We start from the raw sequence: 23,581 nt of genomic DNA, 5'->3' as shown, positions 1-23,581 counted from the left end.
GGGAAACACAAATACACTCTTAATTCGAACAGAATCACACACAACACTCTACGCACACAGGATTGTATGGCGAAACAAGGAACTCATTCACATAAACACAGAAACGTATCCTTGCACGCTATGTGCTGCATGTCCTCTAACTGCCAGCACACTTACAAGATTTACACTGATGTATGTATGTATAAATAAATGCAAATGTATGAATGTCCCATTGCCTCCAACTTTCTCTGCTTCTCCCATCCGTCTTTAAACCGCCCCTACTTTCTATGGCTCTACCAGGCTGATGGGCCCTGCCTGTTATGTAAGCTGAGTTCAGGCAAGTTTTCCTGGAATATCTAAGGGTGAATAGAAGTGCACACATTCCTTTTCTGCACTCACTTGAACCCCTCTTCGAAAGGAGGCAACAATCTATTATCATCAGAGTATAAAATAGTAAAGGGCAAACGGTTACTGTGAATCCACACAATCTCACATTAAACTTTTGTTTTGGTCTATATCACTGTTTGACAGTTCTATACTATCCTACACTACACACTATTGAAAATGTTTTGTATTGCAGCTCACCCCCTTCAGAACCTCTAAAGCTAAATCTATACCCGCCACTCCTGTCGTTGCGCAGGCCTAAGAGTGAACTCATATTTGTAATCAAGACTGTGTACACAATGGGCCTCATTCTCGAACGCAGTTAAGAAGAATTTAAGAGGAATTTAAGAGGAATTGGATTTAGGACAACATTCGGCATTCATGAAAGTTTTCTCATCTGGGATTTGCTCTGAACTTCAGAAGACTTTCCGAAATAGCAGTCGTAACTCGGCCAGAGTTTTCTCAAATGCGATTCCTTAAAAAAACACAAGATGGCCCCGTGGGCCATCTTGTGGTTTTTTGAGGAATCGCGTTTAAGAAAACTCTCCGTGTTAATGAATTTGTGAGAAATCGTTGGTGATTGCGTTCACATCAACTCTACAGATCCTCGGATTAAAGTATCATTAACAATTACGTTTCACATGTAGGCCTATAGTCATGATTCTACGAGGCACCGTGATGTCATAAAATAAATAAAAGGACTACACCGGAATGCTGCGCTCGTCTAGTGAGCGTCGTTTGGCACTGCCGTCTGTGCAAGTACGGCAATCCAGAATTTTCAAGTAGTTCCACGTTGGTGGAACGAACTGCCTAGCACTACCAGAGCAGGCGCGTCCCTCTCTACCTTTAAGAAGCTTTTGAAGACCCAACTCTTCAGAGAGCACCTCCCTTCCTAACTGGCACTTCGACTAGTGCTTAACTTGCACTTATAGCAGTTACATTCCTGCACTTCGTTTTTATTTCCTATTTCGTTTTTCTATTTCTTATGTAAAGTAGTATTTATTGTTACACTAGGTCTCTATTGCTCGTAGCTTGACTGTTCTATCCCTTGTACGTCGCTTTGGACAAAAGTGTCTGCTAAATGACTAAATGTAATGTACACGAAACCGCTTTGACATGACTCGTTTACGAGTTGCTTTCGTGTAGATTCGGTCGATTCCGACTGCACACGTCACTACGGTTGCGTGCCCTTATAAGGAGCTGGCAGGGCGTGTATGTATGCAAATTCAGGAGCACGAGAACGCGCTTTCAATTTAAGAAAACTCTTCCGGGGGAGCACAGCCCAGAAAACTTCTGCTGCGTAGGACCGCATTTTCAAGCGTGCATGAATTTGGCGGATGTCTTTTGCTTACGTTGTTTTTCCGAAGCCCGTAAGAAACATTTCAGAAGAAACTTCAGAAAATGTTCGAGAATGAGGGCCAATGTCCTTTCTCTGTTTCTACTCCTTGGACACCTCACAAACTTGAAACTTGAACTTGAAAGGGACATGGGGCAAAAAAAAAGCTTTTGAAATGCTGAATAAAGAACAATTCCAAGACAGGAATTCAACCTCTACCCTACACACAACCCTTTCTCAGATTATATGGTTAAATAACTAGATACATTATATAGTTATATGATTAGTAGGGCTGTCAGCGTTAACGCGTTAATCTATGCGATTAATGCGGCCGCGATTAACGCGATACAATATTTTAACGCAACTTAAAAAAAAAAAAAAATTATTATTATTATTTTTTTTTTTTTTTAACTTTAGTTTAGTTAGGGCTGTGTAGGCTACGGTTAACTCGCCTTGCTCCTATATTGATGTCAGGTGAAAACTTATGAGTGAAACAATAATACACAAGAAACGAAACACAGCAAGTTACTATTAGATTCATTACACCAAGAATCAGAGCAATAACAGATTACAACACAGCTGGCTAATAAGTTCTAACGTCTGCCACCAACTGGGTAATGAATGAATGGTGTGCTAACGGTCACATATTAGAACGTAACGTATCTAAATTAATAATAATTACATTTTACGTTACAACGAACTAACACAGTTCATAGAATTTAAACATAGGTCACTTAAACATATTTATCACAGTGTGAGACAGCCAAGTCATTAGTCATTGTTTTTGAGCGTGCAAGGGAAAGCATAATTTAATAGAGGCTTACTAGACATGTGCGTTACTAACTGTCACAGTTGTCAAAGTTAAAGTCTGTCAACAGAAATAAATACAATAGTGTGTGCGTGCAGGGATGGATTACCGAAAGGGCTGAACGGGCCCAGGCCCAAGGGCCCCTGAGCTCAGGGGGGCCCTAAACCAGAGCCTCTGCGTGAAGTTGCTGTTATTAACTTTGCTTGCTGTCAATTGCTTTTAGACTTTGTATTTGTTAATATCAGAAGTGGCTTAAATGTATCTCTTATTTGTGGTTGGAAGCGGTGTATTTTGTTACACGTCCTGACCAATGGTTTCATAATCCGTCCATGTGTGCGTGTCCATTAGGGATGGGCATTCGATTAAATTGTCTTAATCGATCGTCGGGAGAATTAACGATCGATTTTCGATTAATCATTAATATTTTTATATTAAAATTCACTATTTATAGGCTATATTAAAATGCAGTGAAAATAGAAAAAACACAGCGTGTTTCCTCATTGAGATCTTTATTACCAGATGAACAACTCTTGTGGCAGTTAAACTTACAAGATGGACAACTCTTGTGGCAGTTAAACGGGATCCGTTCAATGGTTACACTTGAAAATATGCGCTGCTGTACTCTTAAGCAGCGGAGCCGACAGCTAGAAGCCGGTGCTCATAAACACAACTGACCTTCGTTTTTTTTTCTCTCTAACTAATTAATCTCACATTTTGAAATTCATTCATCTAGATTCATCGTGATTAAAAGTTTGTTTTCTTCTAAAGACTAAATCTTATAAATTAACGAGTAATCACTTCAGACAGCGTGTATTTTAGACACTGTTGTTTAATTGCATTTTTTTCGTGCTCTCTCGCCATCAGCCAAGGAATGTATGCGAGACACAATGGTGCCCTTCGACGGTAAATCGTAAGAATTGTTCGAATTCGAATCACCTCAGTCAGCCCACCGTCTTCAACTATGTTGATGAGCCGACAGTCCCTCAGCTCTCTCCATCTTCAACTACCGTCTCGGTCTCTTCTATCTAACTGACTGCAGACAAGGGGCGGTTTCGTGCCATGGGTCAACGCGCACCGGAAGTAAACAAAGTTGCGTTAACTGCGTTCAAATATTTGATTGCATTAATCTCCGCCACAATAATCTCATAGAATAACGCGTTAACTTTGACAGCCCTAAAATAAATAAATTACACGCACACTACGCAGGAGAACATGTTTTAATCGATGAAAAAATAATTTCATCAAGGAAATTCTTAATGATCAATTAATCGATCGTCGATGAATTATGCCCATCCCTAGTGTCCATAGCAACAATAGACTACAACATGAAACATTAAATCACTCCAAGCAATATACATTTGCTGACCTAAATAAGATGCTATTTGTTTATACTTGAGGTTATTTCAATAATTGACAATTTTAAGCTTGGCCTACCATGTTATGGGAGCGATGAGGGACAGGTTGGGCTTGAAAAGCCCCCCTTGTTCAAAGTGGGGAATGACAGAAAAAGTTTGAGAACCACTGCGGTAGTTGAAGATGGAGAGAGCTGAGGGATTGTTGGGCGGAAAGTCTCTGTTTAAGAGCCAAAATGACGGAACAATCGACAAAACTGAAGTTGTATGTAGCATTTGTCAAGCTGAATTTAGCTATCACCTTAATGCAAAGCACATTAACGATCTTACGATTTACCGTCAAGGGGCACCATTGTGTTTAAAAAAAAAAAAAAAAATACATATAAACAACAGTGTCTAAAATTCACGCTGTATGAAGCGATTACTCGTTAATTTATAAGATTTAGTTTTAAGAAGAAAAACAAACTTTTAATCGCGATTAATTCATTTCAAAATGTGCGATTAATTAGTTAATTTTTTTTAATCTATTGACAGCCCTAATGATTAGACAAAATATATGGTTAAATAACTAGACGCATTATATGGTTATATAACTATTAAGTAAGAAAGTAAGAAAGACTTTATTTATATAGAACATTTCGTCAAGAGTTGCAGTTCGAAGTGCTTTACATGATGTTCCAATAGGCTTCTTGGATTACTAAAATCATGATAAAAGTAATAAAACCCTTCTGCCTGGTTTTTAGCTCAGCATAGTGCTGCTTCATAGATTCCGCCTTACCCTGTTAAATATGCTAGAATAATTCGTTGGCGTAATGTGTTCCATAATTTTGGGGCGTAGTTGACAGGTAATTTCTGTGTCAGCGTGTGTGTGTGTGTGTGTTAGGGTTGTCACGATACCAAAATTATGACTTCGATACTATACCTACTATACCTAAAATATCACGATACCCGATACTTACGAAACGATACCACAAATACGATACGATACCACAAATACGATACGATACTGGTATATTTATCTATGATAGTAATAAACAAAACATCTGTAAGGTTCTCTTTTTTACCAGCTTGTTCCTGCCCAGCTTTTTGAACACTTAACAAATGGCATTCATATTAGTATTAGCCCACAGCAAGATATTAATGAAAACTACATGGTGACATCATAGCATTGATTATACACGGCTATGTAGACCTATTGTCCGTATCTGACTATATGACTACATAGTTATTTCCATAAGTATAAATGACATAATTTTACAGATGTGTGTTTGAGGTGGAAAAAACCTAAAGCTATGTGGGTTGGGTACATTAAAGATGGACACATAATTAAAGGGCAATGTCTCCCCTTTATTGAAAAACAACAATGAAAAAAATGCCACCAAATACCTTTGCACCAATACACACATGCCATTACACTATGGCGAACAATGAGACAGCCTGTCTGTCTGGTAGAATTTTGAATTATGAATATTCACACTTGTTGCAACTATTGCAGTTGTTTATGCACTTATTACAACTGAACTATTTACACACTTTACAAACTATTTACACACTAACTCTATAAATTAACTCAAATGTATTTTGTGATGGTCTTGTTAGCAACTGAACAGGTTCTAACAAAAAAATTATAATAGTCATGACGATAATGTGCATTGTCTCATTTTCTGGACAGTTCTTTTGCCAGATGAAGCCACTTGCTTGATGTTTGACTGTTCGGGAAGTCGTTGGCAACCTAGCCAACATGGCTATCACAATAACATTACAAAGAAGCCGACGCGAGAGCACTTAATACTAGCATCAGGGGGGACAAAAACGTAATACTAGCATCAATGTCCAAGCGTGTTATAACAAGCTTGCTAACATCGCTAACGAGATGTCTTGCTAGCGGCTACATTTAGCGAAACCTGTTAAATTTGCTTACTTTGTTTATGACAAACTAGCAAGTCAACAACTTTCCTAACACAGTCACATCAAGCAAGTCCAACACAAGACAAAGCAGAGGTCCTCTTTTACCCGGACATATGTCCTCTTTTCGAGACCTAAATGTGTCCGGGTAAAAGAGGACGTCTGGTCACCCTAGAAACTAGGCTAAGTGGAATTTAGGCTACTCGTGTTAGGCTGTAAATGGGTGAGCTTGGGGGTGTTAATATTTATAATCACATTTGCTAACCTGTCGTTCTTTGAACTCTCTGAAAAGTTCGGGGTGTCTGTCTGATAGGTGCTTAGCCATATTCGACGTGTTCCCTCCCTTTTCCGGAGTGGATTTGAAGGATCTGTGTGTGTCGAAGGGTTTTCCTTCGGTGTCTGCTTCGTACCCGAAGTATTTGCATGTGTGAGAGCTGGGCAGCCCCGCCCCTTGCAGTCAATGCGTGCTGACAGGGAGCGGAACAGTGAGTGCGCTCTGATTGCGTGCTTTTTTAATGAAGTACCGGTACCAAAAATATGCAAAATCGTATAGTTTTTAACGTAAGGGTACCGCGGTACCTTTCTAGTACCGGTACACCGTGCAACATTAGTGTGTGTGTGTGTGTGTGTGTGTGTGTCAGCGTGTGTGTGCAAAGATTTTGAAGGGGTAGGGGCAGCGTGTGCCTCCCACCCCTCCTTCCAGGCTTAACTCGACTCCATCTTGCGTGGAAAACTTAAATTTCTGTAACAGGCTCACGACAAACAAAAAGAGCTCCATCCTAGCCAGCTGTTCCCCCAGACACACCCGCTTTCCTGACAGACAACAAAAGCACAGAGCCACCAGGGTGAGTTTAATTACTTATTTAAAGTCATGCTTACTTATCCACAAGGTATTCAACAACATAGAGAAGGTGTCAGAGACAGACTTCCGACATTGAGTTCACTATAGATATGGCAGAAAATAGTTAACTATTTGAAGAAAAATACAGAGCTGTAGGCTGGTAAGATAGAGCCATTATTTAGACTGCACAAGAGCACAACAAAATGTCCTTGCATTGGACATTTAAATCCTACCTGCAGAGAAGGGCATGAAGGCGTCTCGTCTCCTGAACTTGCCCTCTGTGTCCAGGAAGTGACCCGGGTTGAATTCATCTGGTGTCTCCCATTCAGACGTATCATACAGCACTGAGGTCAGATTGGTCCTCAGAGCTGTCCCCTACAGGAAAACGCATAAACACAACACCTGGGTTGAATTCCTTTGGCGTTTCCCAGTCAGACTTATCAAACATAACAGATGTCAGATTGTTCGTACATGCTGTACACTGCACGCAAGAACTTCATTAACACCCATCACTTAACTGTCAATCGTGACAAGTATTTATTGATCACAGGGGATGTGTTTGCAGAAAATTATAATTTGACGACAGGGATAATGCTAATTCACACTTTTTCATCTTGAGTGAAAGAGACGAGCCACACCTTGGGTATGAAGTATAATCTGTCTGTCTGTGTGTGTGTGTGTGTGTGTGTATGTGTTTACGAGATGACCACACCTTGGGTATGAAGTATCCTCCTAGTGTTGTGTCCTTCTCAGCCATTCGTAGAGCGTTCAGCGGGACGATGTTCCCCATCCTCTGGATCTCGTGGACCACAGCCTCAGTGTAGGGCATGTTGGCTCGGTCAGCCATGCTGGGTTGGTGTGACTGACCAATAACACTGTCAATTTCTGCTTGCACCTTCTCTGCAGTTCAACAGGAGGGTAAATACATAAAATGGCACATATACTTGCACACCTGACATTTTGTAATGCACTGAACCCTCCCATGACTACAAAACATGCTACATACACACTTAGAGTATTCTTATGTCAATCAAACCAGTGTGACACACACCATACATATTTTATGGCTCAAAATGAAATCTTAAGTTACACATTTGAAGACTTTTATAATCCATTATCACTTGAATGAATTGCCTGTGGGATAAATTGCTGTTTCATTTGTAATCAATACACACTGAGAGTTACATAGGAACTGCCCTGGCTCTCACCCTGTACATCTGGGTATTTGATCAGGTACACCATGGCCCAATGAAGGGTTGTGGACGTTGTTTCCGTCCCGGCAAGAAACAGGTCCAGTGAGTTTAGAACCAGATTGGTCTCATCAAAGCCATCAGTGGGGACACATGAACCCTAAAGTATAGAAAATAAACATAATGTAGCCTATAGCTGGTAGGTGGAGACAGGCATATTAGAGGATATGACAGTTGTAGCTACACTGTGTACATGGTAACATATTACTAAATAATATTACTAATTATCGTGACATCTTTGCTAAATTGAAATCATCCCAGGATTAGAAAGGTTGTGTCATGATATATCACGTATACATAAAAAATGCTTCAAAGCAAGAATAATATCTGCCATAATAACTAAAAATGAATCATGTTATATTGATTTAAAACAGGCAGATATTTACACTTCTCATCTCAGTGATGTAGGCATCAATGTAGTCCCTGGGGTTGTTTGGGTCAAAGCTGTCCTTGTGTCTCTCCACCTCTTCCCTTATAAAAGCACTGATGTGTTCAAAGTAGCCAAAAATGTCATTGTGTCGCCCAGGCAGGTACCTCATTATGGCAGGAAAGGCCTCATACAGCTGGCGGGGGACGACACGGGAGTCACAAACGGAACATCAGTAACTAGATGCATCCAAGTAACAAGTGTCAGCATTAACAGTTTACACAGGGACGAGAGATAGGGGATTTGACAATGACAAATGATTACAGGACCAGCACTTCAAGGAAAGTTACTTTGACCGGCAGTTAAATAATGAATAAAACCGCATTTGATACTAGGGCTGTCAATAGATTAAAAAAAAAATAACTAATTAATCGCACATTTTGAAATGAATTAATCGCGATTAATCGCGATTAAAAGTTTGTTTTTCTTCTTAAAACTAAATCTTATAAATTAACGAGTAATCGCTTCATACAGCGTGAATTTTAGACACTGTTGTTTATATGTATTTTTTTTTTTTTTTTTAAACACAATGGTGCCCCTTGACGGTAAATCGTAAGATCGTTAATGTGCTTTGCATTAAGGTGATAGCTAAATTCAGCTTGACAAATGCTACATACAACTTCAGTTTTGTCGATTGTTCCGTAATTTTGGCTCTTAAACAGAGACTTTCCGCCCAACAATCCCTCAGCTCTCTCCATCTTCAACTACCGCAGTGGTTCTCAAACTTTTTCTGTCATTCCCCACTTTGAACAAGGGGGGCTTTTCAAGCCCAACCTGTCCCTCATCGCTCCCATAACATGGTAGGCCAAGCTTAAAATTGTCAATTATTGAAATAACCTCAAGTATAAACAAATAGCATCTTATTTAGGTCAGCAAATGTATATTGCTTGGAGTGATTTAATGTTTCATGTTGTAGTCTATTGTTGCTATGGACACGCACACATGGACGGATTATGAAACCATTGGTCAGGACGTGTAACAAAATACACCGCTTCCAACCACAAATAAGAGATACATTTAAGCCACTTCTGATATTAACAAATACAAAGTCTAAAAGCAATTGACAGCAAGCAAAGTTAATAACAGCAACTTCACGCAGAGGCTCTGGTTTAGGGCCCCCCTGAGCTCAGGGGCCCTTGGGCCTGGGCCCGTTCAGCCCTTTCGGTAATCCATCCCTGCACGCACACACTATTGTATTTATTTCTGTTGACAGACTTTAACTTTGACAACTGTGACAGTTAGTAACGCACATGTCTAGTAAGCCTCTATTGAATTATGCTTTCCCTTGCACGCTCAAAAACAATGACTAATGACTTGGCTGTCTCACACTGTGATAAATATGTTTAAGTGACCTATGTTTAAATTCTATGAACTGTGTTAGTTCGTTGTAACGTAAAATGTAATTATTATTAATTTAGATACGTTACGTTCTAATATGTGACCGTTAGCACACCATTCATTCATTACCCAGTTGGTGGCAGACGTTAGAACTTATTAGCCAGCTGTGTTGTAATCTGTTATTGCTCTGATTCTTGGTTTAATGAATCTAATAGTAACTTGCTGTGTTTCGTTTCTTGTGTATTATTGTTTCACTCATAAGTTTTCACCTGACATCAATATAGGAGCAAGGCGAGTTAACCGTAGCCTACACAGCCCTAACTAAACTAAAGTTAAAAAAAAAAAAAAAAATAATTATTATAATTTTTTTTTTTAAGTTGCGTTAACTGCGTTAAAATATTTTATCGCGTTAATCGCGGCCGCATTAATCGCATAGATTAACACGTTAACGCTGACAGCCCTATTTGATACACATACTGTATATGCCAATGTGGTACTACGTTAGATCTCAAAGTGCATTATTTTTGTTGATGTTGGTAATGTTGTTTCAATTATGCATTATTCCATTCAGAATTAGGCATTATAATACCTGGCCCCATACTGTTCCCTGTACGTATAATATGTCGTTCAACAACTGAAGAATCTTCTGGAAAGTATGATCAGTATAATCATACCGCCGTCCGAATACCATCTGACAAACGATATTGGAAACGGCATTGCTGAGAAGAACTCTTGGATCAAATGGATCGCCTAGAAGGATTGCGAGGAGAACAAAATATCTGAAGGCAATAACATTTGTAATATAACATTAGAACAAACACACTATTGTGCAGCTTAATCTAGAATAGTTCTCTAGTGCAACCAGTCAGTTAGGACACTGATGTACAAAAATGCATTTTCTTTACACGGTTGAAATAACTAAGCTAACCACTATCTTTCAGTATCCCAGTATTTGTATTACTATAAACATCAGAGAATGTGGATATTAAATGTTTTACACCAAGCAGTGGCCAGTCAAATGAATGTCATTGGGTCACGTTCTCTTCCTACCCCCTACCTTTTTGGCCCTCCAGCTCCTCCTGAAGGTAGCGGGTTTCCTCACAAATGGCGTTCTCCATTGTCTTCTTCCCCAAGCCGAAGTTTCGGAGCGTGGTCAGAGTGAAACGGCGATGCGTCTTCCACCTCTGCCCATTACTGAAGAACAGACCCGCTGTTGTACAGAGAGGAACAGGCGGATTTAACATCAGAAACATGCTGCCTAGGGGTGATACAATGTGTGTGTGTGTGTGTGTGTGTGTGTGTTTGTTTGGGGGGGGTCTGAAAGAATTACCCAATTATTAAATTACCATTTTCAGGCCATTTTACCAAATGTTTCATTGCCTTCCTCTGGTGTGATATTGGCCAACAAGAGCCCAACCTATTCAAAGTCTCTGAGTGATAATCTACATTTACATATGATCAAGCAGTAGATTTACACAGGTAAGACGTACATTATCCCAATCAGCATGTGAGTTTACCCGTAACCTTGGTATGAACATCTCTACCAGTTAGACCTCAAAGGAACATCTGTGGAATATGTGTCCCAAACATATACACACGACATGAAATGACACTGATTGATACAAAAATCTATTTTCTCACCATTTCCTGGGTACATTCTTTCACCCATTGGACTAAAGGGCCGATCAACAAAGTTCTCTGCCTGACCCACAAGGGCCTCTTTCACCATCTTATAGCCCGCGGCGAACACAAACTGGTCTCGGCCCAGACGCAAAGCAAAAACGTCGCCATAAACCTCAGCCAACTGAAAAGACAAAAATGTATAAGTTACCATTTCCTTTTATCTGTTCTGAAAGGAGAGCCCACTAAAGTTTTTGGTTATAGAACATTTAAGAGCTGTCCATTAATATAAAGTAAAAATGCACTATAAAGCACTTGGTCTATCTCAGTGTAGTGTGGGTGTGCTACTGGAACAATCACCTTTTTATTATTGTTGACAGTGATATCTTTTGTTGGATAAAATACATGCTTCACAAAACAAACATTTTGTAAAGTAACTTCTAGTAACCTCTAGTCTTATCATGTTTGCTGCAATTATTTTAGCAACTCCAACTGAGGAAAATTTGCAATTTTAAATCTTCAGCACATTTGCAGATCATATGTGTTTATGAGTAGCCTAGAACATAAGTTATGTCCATAACTATGGATCTATGAGACCGGACGATGACCGTCACCACGGTCTACACCTTGGATGTTGCCTCTCCTTACTACCTGTCTCGAGACCATAATACCAACAGGGTCATGTGAGTGACTGGGGCTGGACCCGCAGTATAAAACACGTCCGGGGACACGCCCCTTTCTCTTGCGTGGAACACCTCAGCCCGCCCCGAGCGACAAGAGTTGGTGACGGTCATCGTTCGGTCTCATAGATCCATAGTTATGGACATAACTTACAATCTATTTCGACCTCACTCAGACCGTCACCACGGTCTACACCTTGGATGACTTATACCATCAAGGTCGCGAGGGACAAGGAACTGCGCATTTACAACTTCCTCGCCACAGAAAGCACCGCATCGCTCAGTGGAGCTGGTGCTGCCACATTGACCCTATAGAAACGTGCAAACGTGCAAGGTGCACTCCATGAAGCAGCTGCACAGATCTCTGCTACAGAAACCCCTCTCAGAGCAGCCCATGAGGTGGCCATACTTCTAGTAGAGTGGACCACTAAGTTACCAGGAACAGGCAGACTCTGACAATCATAGGCTTGTGCAATAGCGTCAACCACCCAGTGTGACAGGCGCTGCTTGGACACGGGATTGCCCCGTTTAACACCACCATAACAGACAAATAGCTGTGAATGCGTATGCCTCAGAGACTGAGTACGCGTTACATAGGTTCTTAACGCCCTTATCGGGCACAGATTTCCCAAGTTATCCCCCGTTGGAGCAGACTCTGGGTGAAAAGAGCTGATCTCGATCACCTGATTCATAGTCTGAGGGTTCACTACCTTGGGAAGAAAGGATGAGTTTGGCCATAGTGACACACCAGAGTATTCGGCCTTCCACCGAAGACACTGCTCACTAACAGACAAAGCATGTAGCTCGATGACCCTCTTGGCAGAACAAATCGCCAGGAGAAACACTGTTTTCTGTGTGAGAAACTTCAGGTCAGCATGGTCTAGCGGCTCATAGGGGGCCAGAGTCAGTGAGTGCAGTATAGTGGCCAGGTCCCATGATGGAGCCCTCAACGCCCTGCCCGGCCGCAGGCCGCGTGCTCCCTTGATGAATTGAGAGACCAGGGGATGTTTACCAACCGCTTGTCCATCGACTGGCTGGTCGAAAGGAAGAAATGGCTGCCGCATTAACCTTAACAGTGCTGGACGCTCTTCCTAAGTCCAGAAGTGACTGGAGGAAGTCTAAAATGCTGTGCACGGAGCAAATGACTGGGTCTAACTGTTTGTTGTGACACCAGTCTGAGAATACACCCCATTTCTGGCTGTAGCAAGCTTGCGTAGAGGGAGCCCTGGCACTCTGTATGGTGTGCATAACTGCCTCACCTAGCTCCTGCAGGAGGGGCTGAGGAGTGGCCATGCCCACAGCTGTAGAGGTGCTGGATTGGGGTGCCAGATCTGACCGCCTGCCTGAGACAGGAGATCTGCCCTGACTGGAAGGGGCCATGGCTGCACCTGAACCAGGCGGTGGAGAGCGGGGAACCACCATCTCCCCGGGCACTTGGGAGCTATCAGCAAGACCTTTTAATGGCCTGTGAGGATCTTGTGGAGGACATAGGGGATCAGGGGAAGAGGAGGGAAAGCATATAGCTGGCCCAACGGCCAGTCTTGGGACAGAGCATCCTGACCCAGAGGTGCCCATTGGTCCCTTATGGAAAACCACCTGTCGCAGTGAGTTGTCTCTGATGATGCAAACAGGTTGACTCGAGCTCTGCCGAACTGAGACCACAGCTGAGCTACCACAGCCGGGTGCAGTCTCCACTCGCCCGCGAGTGGGCCAGTCCTGGACAGGAGGTCTGCCGCTCGGTTCTGCACTCCCGGAATGTACACTGCTCTCAGGGGTGCCAGATGGGTGAGGGCCCACACCAGGAGTTTCCAGGCTAACTGGAGGCCACGCAGAGACCTGGTGCCCCCTTGGTGATTCATGTGGTACACAGCAGAGGAGTTGTCTGATCTCACTAGGACATGTCTGCCCCTGATAAGGGGGAGAAGTTCCACTAGGGCCAGATGAACTGCCCTCAGCTCCAGCACCTCCAGCTCGCCCCTCCAGCGGGAATTCCATGTACCCCTAACTGTCCTTCCTTCCCAAACTGCACCCCATCCAGTTAGGGAGGCGTCTGTGGTCACAACCGGCCTGCGGGATGGGATATTCCCCAGTGGGGGCCCCTGGGATAAGAGGGCCTGGTCTCTCCAGGGGTGTAGTGCGTGCCTGAATGGCCGTGTGACCTTGAGTTTTACACGCCGGTCTTGCCGAGGATGGAGGTTGAACGCATTCAACCACCTCTGCAGCGGCCGAGCCCTGAGGAGGCCTAGTGGGACTGTGGGATATTTTAATATGATTCAGAAGGAAGGTCAGATAATTCATTTAATTAGTTTGATGATCAGATACACTCTAAAACACGATGTTAGAAAAGGGGTTTGGCCCACCGGGTAGAGGATGGGTCATGATACACATTTTAAGCTTTCTGATTGGATGGAGTCAGTTTAGAGGTTAATGATGTGATTGGATACAGGGTCAGCCAGTCAAAGTTGAAGTGGGAGTGTCAGAAGAGGTTTAAAAGGCAGCGCGCGACTTTAGGCAGACAGAAACATTCTAGAACTTTCTCTTATTGTGGTTTAAGATCTGCAATAAATCTTTACTGAAGAATTCACCTTCTGCTGTTCGACTCCTGCTTAAATGGGACCGCGTGTGTGTATATTTTAGACACGACAGGACCACTGTAGCTGCTGCTGATATTGTGCCTAGAAACCTCTGATATTGCCCCAACTCCAGTCGTCTGCCAAGACTGAACTGGCTCACCAGCGCTAGGAGCTTGGACACCCTGTGTGGGGTAAGCGAGCCACGCATTGTGACTGAATTTAATTGTAGCCCCACAAACATTGTATTCTGTGTGGGGATGAGGTTGCTCTTCTCCAGATTCATCCTGAGCCCTAAGCTCTGTACGTGATGAATTACTCTCTCTGTGTCTTTCATGACTTGGACACGATCTGGGGCACAGATTAGCCAATCGTCCAAGTAAGGCAGGATCTTCAAGCCTGCTGCTTGAAGGGGGGACAGGGCCGCTGCCACCACCCTTGTAAAAACTCTTGGTGAGAGAGACAGGCCAAAGGGCAGCACCCTGAACTGGTAAGTCTGTCCTTGGAATGCAAACCTCAGAAAAGGTCTGTGGACTGGGCACATGGGGACGTGAAAGTATGCGTCCAGGGACGTGAACCACTCTCCTCTCTCGACGGACATTAAAATCTGATGTGTGTTCAGCATTTTGAACGGTAGCACTTTTACAAATGCGTTTAGACGCCTTAGATCCAGGATAGGACACAGACCTCCGTCTTTTTTTTGAATGATACAATATTTGGAGTAAAACCCAGCAAGCTGTTCGTCGGAGCCTACCCTCTCGACAGCCTCCTTTTCCAGAAGGGTTAAAATCTCTCTGTTTAAAATTTCCGCCTGAACTGGGTCTTTGACCATGGTCATCTGAACTCCAGAAAAAGGAGGGGGCGCCGCCTAAATTGAATTCTGTAGCCGTTCGCCACTGTAGCCAGCACCCATTGGTCTGACACACACTCTACCCAGCTGCTCAGGCGTAGCTGGGAGACGGCTTCGGCAGGCGGCTTCACTCCGCTAGGTGGCTCTACCCCAAGAGCCTGCAGCTCTGGGGGGGTACTGCGTTTGGGGGGGATGCCCTGGGGAAAAAACGCCGCTGATGTGCTGGCTGACGCTGTGGGGGTCTTCTGCCCCTGGAGACGGCATGCTCCACGCTCTGGCCCCTGCCCGCCCAGCTAGCACCGGATCGAAACGGCACAGGGCCAGGAGCTCTGTGCTGGTACGACGAAGGGGCAGCCCTGCCAAAAGTCTGACGAACGGACTCTCTTGTACGTCGCGACTGCTCAGCGAAGTCAAACACACCCTGAGAGTCAGGATGAAACACCTTACCTGGCACTACCGCCATTTTAATGAGGTCCTTCCTAACACCCTCCGGAAGGGAGGTCTGTGCCAGCCAGACTTGCCTACGTGCCAACACCGCTGAGGACATTGCAGCGCCAACGTCCCTGGTAAGCTGGGAGTGGGTGATAAGAGCTGAATCCACCAACGACATTGTATCCTGATCTTCTGGACCAAGCATCTTTCTAAATCGCTGCCAACAAGATGGCCAGCGCATTACCAGAGCGTGCAGCACGTGCAGCTGCATTGTAAGAACGGCACACAAGGGTGTCCGTCTTATGGCACTCCCTGACTGGGCACTTGGGGTTGGTAGTAACCCGAGCTGGGCCAAGCGATGTCAGGGCCGCAATCTCTCTCTCAACTGGTGGCATGTCAGCCAGCCCAGATTCAGTTTCAAGCTGATCTTTTGTCAACCTGCGACACCTAGGGTTACACTGTGGTGGAGCCGTAGGGTTATTCCACGACCTTTTAAGCATTAAGGTGCTTTTATAATCGGTTTTTACGCAGAAACGTAAGCACGTAAGATACATAAGCGCAGTTGTAAGCCCCTTTAAGCAGTGACGTAACACGTAAGTGCGTCCGCCAAAATTTGTGACTATCCAACAAAAGCCACGCCGTCCCCACGCAGCCCGCAAAGACTCTGATTGGCCTGCTAACCACATCCTTTTAGGGGTCTCACATTTCCGGTTTCATAGCATAATACCACAATTTTTAAAGGCCAAGGCAAGACTAGAATGTTTTTGAATCATGAATAGCCTGCAGACCGTCTCACAAGCCTCTTCTTGTTGATTATGAACAAACATAACAGAAGAGGTCCGAAGATATGAGCATCTTTACAAACCCTCTTTAAACACTTATAAGGACGCTAAAATGACCGCAAATTCATGGAGAGAATAGGCTACTATCCCATTCTCACAGGAGAAATCACTTGAACAGCAATCTGAGCATATTTGTCAAACGCGATAAAAGATACTGCTCTGATATATTCCTATTCCATACTGAATATTCTAGATCAAAGGTTTGTTTTGACATACCGTCATATTTCAGATGATAGTTAGGGGTGTTAAAAATAACCGATACGTATCGATATCCGTTTTTAGCGTGTAAGATACGACTACACCGATGCGTGAAGTCCCGTATCGGTATTAAAATGACATGAACCGGTCTTTGCCCGATTTAAAAGTTATGAATCGGTTCACAAGCGTATGTCTCTCCGTTTTTTTGCTACGCAAAACACAAAACACTCACTGACCTGTTGCATTTGATCTCAGTCAGACAGCCTGTCATTGGCCAAAGCCCGCATAGCATAAACCAATCAGGCTGTAATCTCACAAATTACGCCAAAACGGAGAGAATGACAGATTACAACTAGCTACGCTAGTCATTTCAATGGCCAATGCTATGCTAGCTACCCTATTCATTTCAATTGACTATGCTATGCTAGCTACTTTAGCCAAGGAAGATAAATCGTTGTTGATTGCGTGTTTCTACAGACATCCTCAGATTTAAATAATTATAATAATAATAAATAGGAGAATATTTGTGTCATTAACAATTATGTTTAACATTTATAGTCATGATTCCGAGACCGAGCCATCGTGATGTCCTAACATAAATAAAATCACTATATTGTAACATGCCGGCATAATCGCCCAATAATGCCGTGCGGCGGGCGCATACTTTTCTCTATGTGATGCACTAGCGCTCAACGATGTTCCCTAACAATGTTCCTTACTGTTCTAATTGCATGTCGTTGTTCTGTGTTGGGACGGAGTTTATACAGGTGTGTGACGGTAGCACAGTCTGTTCGTGATAACTTGTACTAGGGCATAAAGCCCGTGCCATTTTGACATTGTGCTGATTTTAGTGTTTAATAAAAAGCCCTAACAAATATTCCGCACTTCCGTGATTTTGTTACAATATGTACACTGCAAATGGCATTGAATAAATAAATAAGCACTATTTGAACACTGCAAATGGCAGTGAATAAATAATTAAGCACTAAACTCAACCGCGTGGATATAGACATAGTGGAATAGAATGGACACATCTACGTTCTGCAACAGTAGGCTACCTCCACCTCTTCCCTGGTGAAATTAGGTCTGGGTTTACCGGTGCTTGCTTTGAAATGATTTTGATCAGTCTCTGAAGTTGCTTTCGCGTTGCCTGTGGAGTGTGCACATGTTGCAATAGCATGCTCTTATAAGGAGCTGGCAGGGCGTTTCTGTATGCAAGTTCAGGTGCATGAAAAAGCGCTTTCAATTAGGAACACATTTCCAGGCGTTCATGAATCCAGCGGAGATCTTTTCCGAGGTTGGTAAGAAGATATTTAATAAGACACTTAAGAAAATGTTCGAGAATGAGGTCCATTGTTTCTTCACAACTCAGTGTTTTCAATAATTGAACTGCATTGAATCGCATTGCATCGAATCGTATCGAATCGTTTTTTATCAACATGCATCTTTTCTTGTATCGTGCCCATGTATCGAGATACGAATCGGATCGTCTTTGTCATGAGAGATTTACACCCCTAGTGATAGGCTATACTGTGTTGACATTTAAAAACCGTTGACTGCGATTGTTTGGAGAGAACGCGGTAATTCAGCGAACAAATACTTTCATATTCATTTTTCGCCACTTGTTAGTCATGTCATCCATTCATATCGATGTGAATCAATCAATACTAATACAACTTTAACTGTGATGTGTTTTTGTTTCATTTCGCAACTTATTTACTGAATAATCCTAGATAGCAGGTGCCCGTTGGTAAATAGCCTATTCCACATTTTATTTGCTTATAACACACAGATGTAGGCTACTGTCAAATTAGAAAGAAAATCAGCTGTCACTCGGCTATTACCTGACCAATACCTTTCAAACTCGGTGATAGTATTTACAACTAATTTGTCCTTCATTCTACCAAAATATGATTAAACGGCATATGTTATTGCACCCGTGAGGCAAGCGTGTGCCCGGTCTGCTCATATACAAATACTGACAACATACACTCATGATGATAAGGTACACCTGCCGATTCTCTCGCCTTTTATCTTTCACCTTTCAATAATGTAACTTATAAACACGTTGTTTTAAAGCGCTGTGGCCGTCCTTAAAAAAAATGTCAATAAACGAACTTCTGCATCATGTGATCTGTCTTTTTTCGCCACTGGTACTGAATTGCCAAACTTTTCCTTTGTTCCGCTGCAATAAATACGCTTACTTCAGTCAACATTTTTTCACTATGGTTCCAGGCAGTGTTGTGCAAGTTCACACCTCTCATGAATTAGTTCAAACAAAATGCTTTGGCAATACTGAAGAACATTATGGTCATGCCAATAAAGCTTCTTTTGAATTTGAATTTGAGAGAGTGAGCGAGCAGGAGAGACAACGATAGATCAGATGTAGCGACCTGAGCAAAGTTATGTTACTGTAACGTTGAACTCTGTGCAACCAGTGTGGAGAAGAATCCTCGGGCCAAATCAAGTTGCCATTTATTTGCTCATCAACCGCAGACAGAAGGGAAAGGGAGATAACCCCGGAGTTAAGAATTTAGATCACTTCGGCTCTGGTGCAGTAAACAAAAGTCTCCCCTGTAATCTCAGACTACATTTAGCAGGAAAGGTTAACAACAGGCTAATTAATAAAATAGCCTACAATACTTAATAGACTAACAATACAATATTTGCAATGGTGGTGTATGATCGTTATTGTCTATAAAGGAAGGCAATGCAATGGAAAAATCTCCCGTTCATCGTGTCCATTCGCGCCCCAGGTAAATAAATAAACGAACGACTTCCACACACAAAGACGTCATGGGGTAGGCAAAAAAACGTTACTCCACCTATTGTTCTGGCGTTGAATCGCTTTGCAACACGCACAACCCTTGGGGAACCTTAGGGAACTATAAACCAAAACGAGTCCCTCGATGCAACTGCGCGGCCAGTTTTAGTTGTGGTTGCAGAGGTGTAAATCAAGCTTTAGCAAATAATCTGGCGCCGCCGGGATAGAGACCACAGGCTGGGACTTGGAAATGCCAGCCCAGACCCCCTGTGCTGGAGCTTGGGCTTCAACCAGCGCACTCAGACCCACAACCTTTGCCGCAGAGAGGACCCTTGACAGGACATCAGTGGCAGAAACCTCACCATCTTCTGTGCTCTCCTGAGTAGAGCCCGCACGAGCCAGTGACGACGTGTGCCCCTCCTGCTCAGTCAATCTGCTAGCGTCAAGCAGTGACTCCTGTGCATACAAAGACAAAACATCCTCTTGCCCAGCACTCTCACCCTGATACGCGGGGAAACCCTCGTGAGAGGACTCACACAGTACGTTGAGGCCACTACCTGTGGTAACGTGCTGCGCCTCCATCTTGCCAAGCCTCTCTGAGAGGCCCTGTATGGCAGCCAAAATCTCAAGATGAGCCTTGTCTTGGGCTATGGGGTTGACTACGCGTTGTCTCTTAAACGAAGACTTTGCCGCGCTGCATGCTAGCTCATCCCCAGCAGAACGTGTGCTTGTGCGCCTTTTTTGCGCTCTCGTACACTGCCTGCCCTCTCTCACCGAGGGTATTGGAGAAGGGGCTTCATACTGCTCTAATCCCTTGGCTCTCCGCGCACGCTCCTCTAAAGGGAGATCCAGAGCGGCCACGGGTTCTCCACATCTTCCGTCACATGTGCCTCCCCCAAGCAGGTGGGGCATTCTCTATTGCCGTCACGGGGGTCCATAGATGCTGTCGCTACCGGATGGTAGTCCGCATGCGCACTACCCGATCAGTTGCCACTTTGCGACACTGTAGACAGCGGAATACAATCGCTGGCTAAAGCTGATGGGAGTTCGCGAAAGACGGTATACTTTAAGAAGTTTGGTCATTGTATACAGCTGTAAGTTCTTAACGTTTGTATAATAAAGAAGTTAAAGATATACTGGATATCCTCTTTTGTTCTCCCTGTCAAGTTCTATTGGCTAGCACATCAATGCTTTATTTGTTTTACCTACTGCTATATTTTCTCACTTCTTCATAATACAAGCTATTTACCTTTTACCCTTACTCCGTCTCAACACTTTCAATAATTAAATATTACAGTAAATATACCCACATTATGTGTTAAGACAACCCCATATGTTGACGTTGAGCCTTCTGCCGTAAACCGTTTGTGTCTGAGCATGCGCAATGTGCGGGACTACTATCCGGTAGAGGACTACCATCCGGTAGCGACACTTACCGTGCAACAATTAGGCCAGTGACCAGAATTATAGCTATAGTTATTAATATTTACTATGCGCAAACGCACTACTTTAAACAGAAAACAAACTACCCTGTGATGGGAGAATCTACCAGCAAACAAATGGAGTATTACCGTGCGCGGACACACTGCTTAATTAGGGAAAACAAACTACCGTCTCCTAGAGACTACTACACACAAATAAATCAGCAGGCTAGCAAAGACTCTGCTGTGCGCGGACACACTGCTTAAAAGGGAAACTAAAGTATCTTACACAGCTACAGGCTGGAAACAGCAAGACTTACCGTGCGCAGACGCACTGCTCAATTAACAAGAAAAACAAGCTCTTCCAAGTGTTAACACAACTATAAGCTTAGTAAACAGAAAGTCTAACTGTGCGCGAACGCACTGCTTAACGAGAAAGAAACAAAGTAACGACTGACCCTGCACGAGGGAAGTCAGCAAACAATCCCCAACGCTGCAATCAGCGAATATCTGGGGCACAATTACGAATTTTCGAAAAAAAAAACAATACGGACTTACCACACAATCCACAGGGACACTAGGCGCCTGCCGCGAAGTTACGGATTGATATTTAGTGGAGTCCAACAGGGTATTCCTTAATACCAAACTTACCGGTCTCAGATGAGGCGAGAAAGGCAAAGAGAAAGGGCCGTGTCCCCGGACGTGTTTTATACTGCGGGTCCAGCCCCAGTCACTGACATGACCCTGTTGGTATTATGGTCTCCAGACAGGTAGTAAGGAGAGGCCACATCCAAGGTGTAGACCGTGGTGACGGTCTGAGTGAGGTCGAAATAGATCTTGAGTTACCTTAACCTTTCTTCTCTAGCCTAATTAATCATGAACAGGTGTGTCAGGATACTACGACATGTCAAATAATATGAACTGATTGTGAAATAATTCCAAATTACTTTAAAATCACATTAAATCTACTCAATGTGTATAATTTTTTTTTTGGAAAAGCAGGCAGTTCTCTCACCTTCGTCAGGGAAATATGTGGTTGTTTGGAATCGATGTTGAAGATGTTTCCCACAAAGGGTAATGCCAATGGCCCTGGGGGGTAGTTAGGGGGTTTTCGATTCTTCAGGTAGTCGGCAATTAGAAGGAATATCACAAGAAAAAGCAATAGACTCTTCAGGTCGAGCGATTCCAGCAGCAGACTAAGATGCATTTTCGAGACTAGGTTAGTGACAGACCGAGTTATCGTCCTGCGTTCATTTCACGTTGATTTACAGGTGTTGCCTGCTTTTAAAGGGGAAAGTGATACAGGAAATGCCACAATTTTGGTTCACGGGGGAAGTTGTTAAGTGGAGGATCCAGCCGTATGCAAATGTTTCCAGTCAAGGAAATAGTAATACAAATAATAACGATGACATCCATTCCAGAGTTTGTATTTCCTTTTTTGGTAATTCATCTTTCTAACCATGTGTACACAATGTCCTTTCTCTGTTTCTACTCCTTGGACACCTCACAAACTTGAAACTTGAAACTTGAACTTGAACTTGAAAGGGATATAGGGGCAAAAAAAAGCTTTTGAAATGGTGAATAAAGACAACAATTCCAAGACAGGAATTCAACCTCTACCCTACACACCACCCTTTCTCAGATTATATGGTTAAATAACTAGACACATTATATAGTTATATGATTAGACACAATATATGGTTAAATAACTAGACGCATTATTTGGTTATGTAACTAGTAAGTAAGTAAGTTAGTAAGACTTTATTTATATAGCACATTTCGTCAAGAGTTGCAGTTCAAAGTGCTTTACATAAAATCAATAAAAGCAAGCAGCAAGAGCAATACATGGAGTAAAATAATGATGAAGCCATCAGTGGGGTCACGTGAACCCTAAAGTATAGAAAATAAACATAATGTAGCCTATAGCTGGTAGGTGGAGACAGGCATATTAGAGGATATGACAGTTGTAGCTGCACTGTGTACATGGTAACATATTACTAAATAATATTACTAATTATAGGTATTACAGGTCGAGCGATTCCAGCAGCAGACTAAGATGCATTTTCGAGACTAGGTTAGTGACAGACCGAGTTATCGTCCTGCGTTCATTTCACGTTGATTTACAGGTGTTGCCTGCTTTTAAAGGGGAAAGTGATACAGGAAATGCCACAATTTTGGTTCACGGGGGAAGTTGTTAAGTGGAGGATCCAGCCGTATGCAAATGTTTCCAGTCAAGGAAATAGTAATACAAATAATAACGATGACATCCATTCCAGAGTTTGTATTTCCTTTTTTGGTAATTCATCTTTCTAACCATGTGTACACAATGTCCTTTCTCTGTTTCTACTCCTTGGACACCTCACAAACTTGAAACTTGAAACTTGAAACTTGAACTTGAACTTGAACTTGAAAGGGACATAGGGGCAAAAAAGCTTTTGAAATGGTGAATAAAGACAACAATTCCAAGACAGGAATTCAACCTCTACCCTACACACCACCCTTTCTCAGATTATATGAGTAGTCTTTAGAGGTCGGTATGTGTCATAATTGGAGTAATGAGGGGTCATAAAGGTCATAAAGGGTT

General features: G+C 42.9%; 1 protein-coding gene across 1 annotated transcript; it reads right to left on the bottom strand.

Annotated features, from left to right (window-relative positions):
* Positions 1-6,371: 6,371 nt before the first annotated feature.
* Positions 6,372-22,329, bottom strand: LOC116222034 (cytochrome P450 2J2-like). Its single transcript, XM_031574353.2, has 9 exons — positions 22,013-22,329; positions 11,262-11,424; positions 10,678-10,830; positions 10,210-10,370; positions 8,242-8,418; positions 7,814-7,955; positions 7,318-7,505; positions 6,839-6,980; positions 6,372-6,577 (listed from the first exon to the last, which is right to left on the bottom strand). The coding sequence occupies exons 1-9, from the start codon at positions 22,202-22,204 to the stop codon at positions 6,402-6,404; spliced, it is 1,494 nt and encodes a 497-aa protein (XP_031430213.1). The 5' UTR covers positions 22,205-22,329; the 3' UTR covers positions 6,372-6,401.
* Positions 22,330-23,581: the final 1,252 nt, after the last annotated feature.

The sequence above is a fragment of the Clupea harengus genome, chromosome 10 (assembly GCF_900700415.2).
Source record: "Clupea harengus chromosome 10, Ch_v2.0.2, whole genome shotgun sequence".
NCBI lineage: Eukaryota > Metazoa > Chordata > Actinopteri > Clupeiformes > Clupeidae > Clupea > Clupea harengus.
This window is presented reverse-complemented; position numbering and strand designations above follow the sequence as displayed.

Bases quoted from the DNA above. Each gene is read 5' to 3' on its own strand.
- LOC116222034 (XM_031574353.2), bottom strand. From the start codon at position 22,204: ATGCATCTTAGTCTGCTGCTGGAATCGCTCGACCTGAAGAGTCTATTG. The intron at 8,419-10,209 runs GTATTATAATGC...GTCCCCCGCCAG, and splicing joins AGGGAACAGTATGGGGCCAG to CTGTATGAGGCCTTTCCTGC. The intron at 6,981-7,317 runs GTGTGGTCATCT...GTTTTCCTGTAG, and splicing joins GAGGATACTTCATACCCAAG to GGGACAGCTCTGAGGACCAA.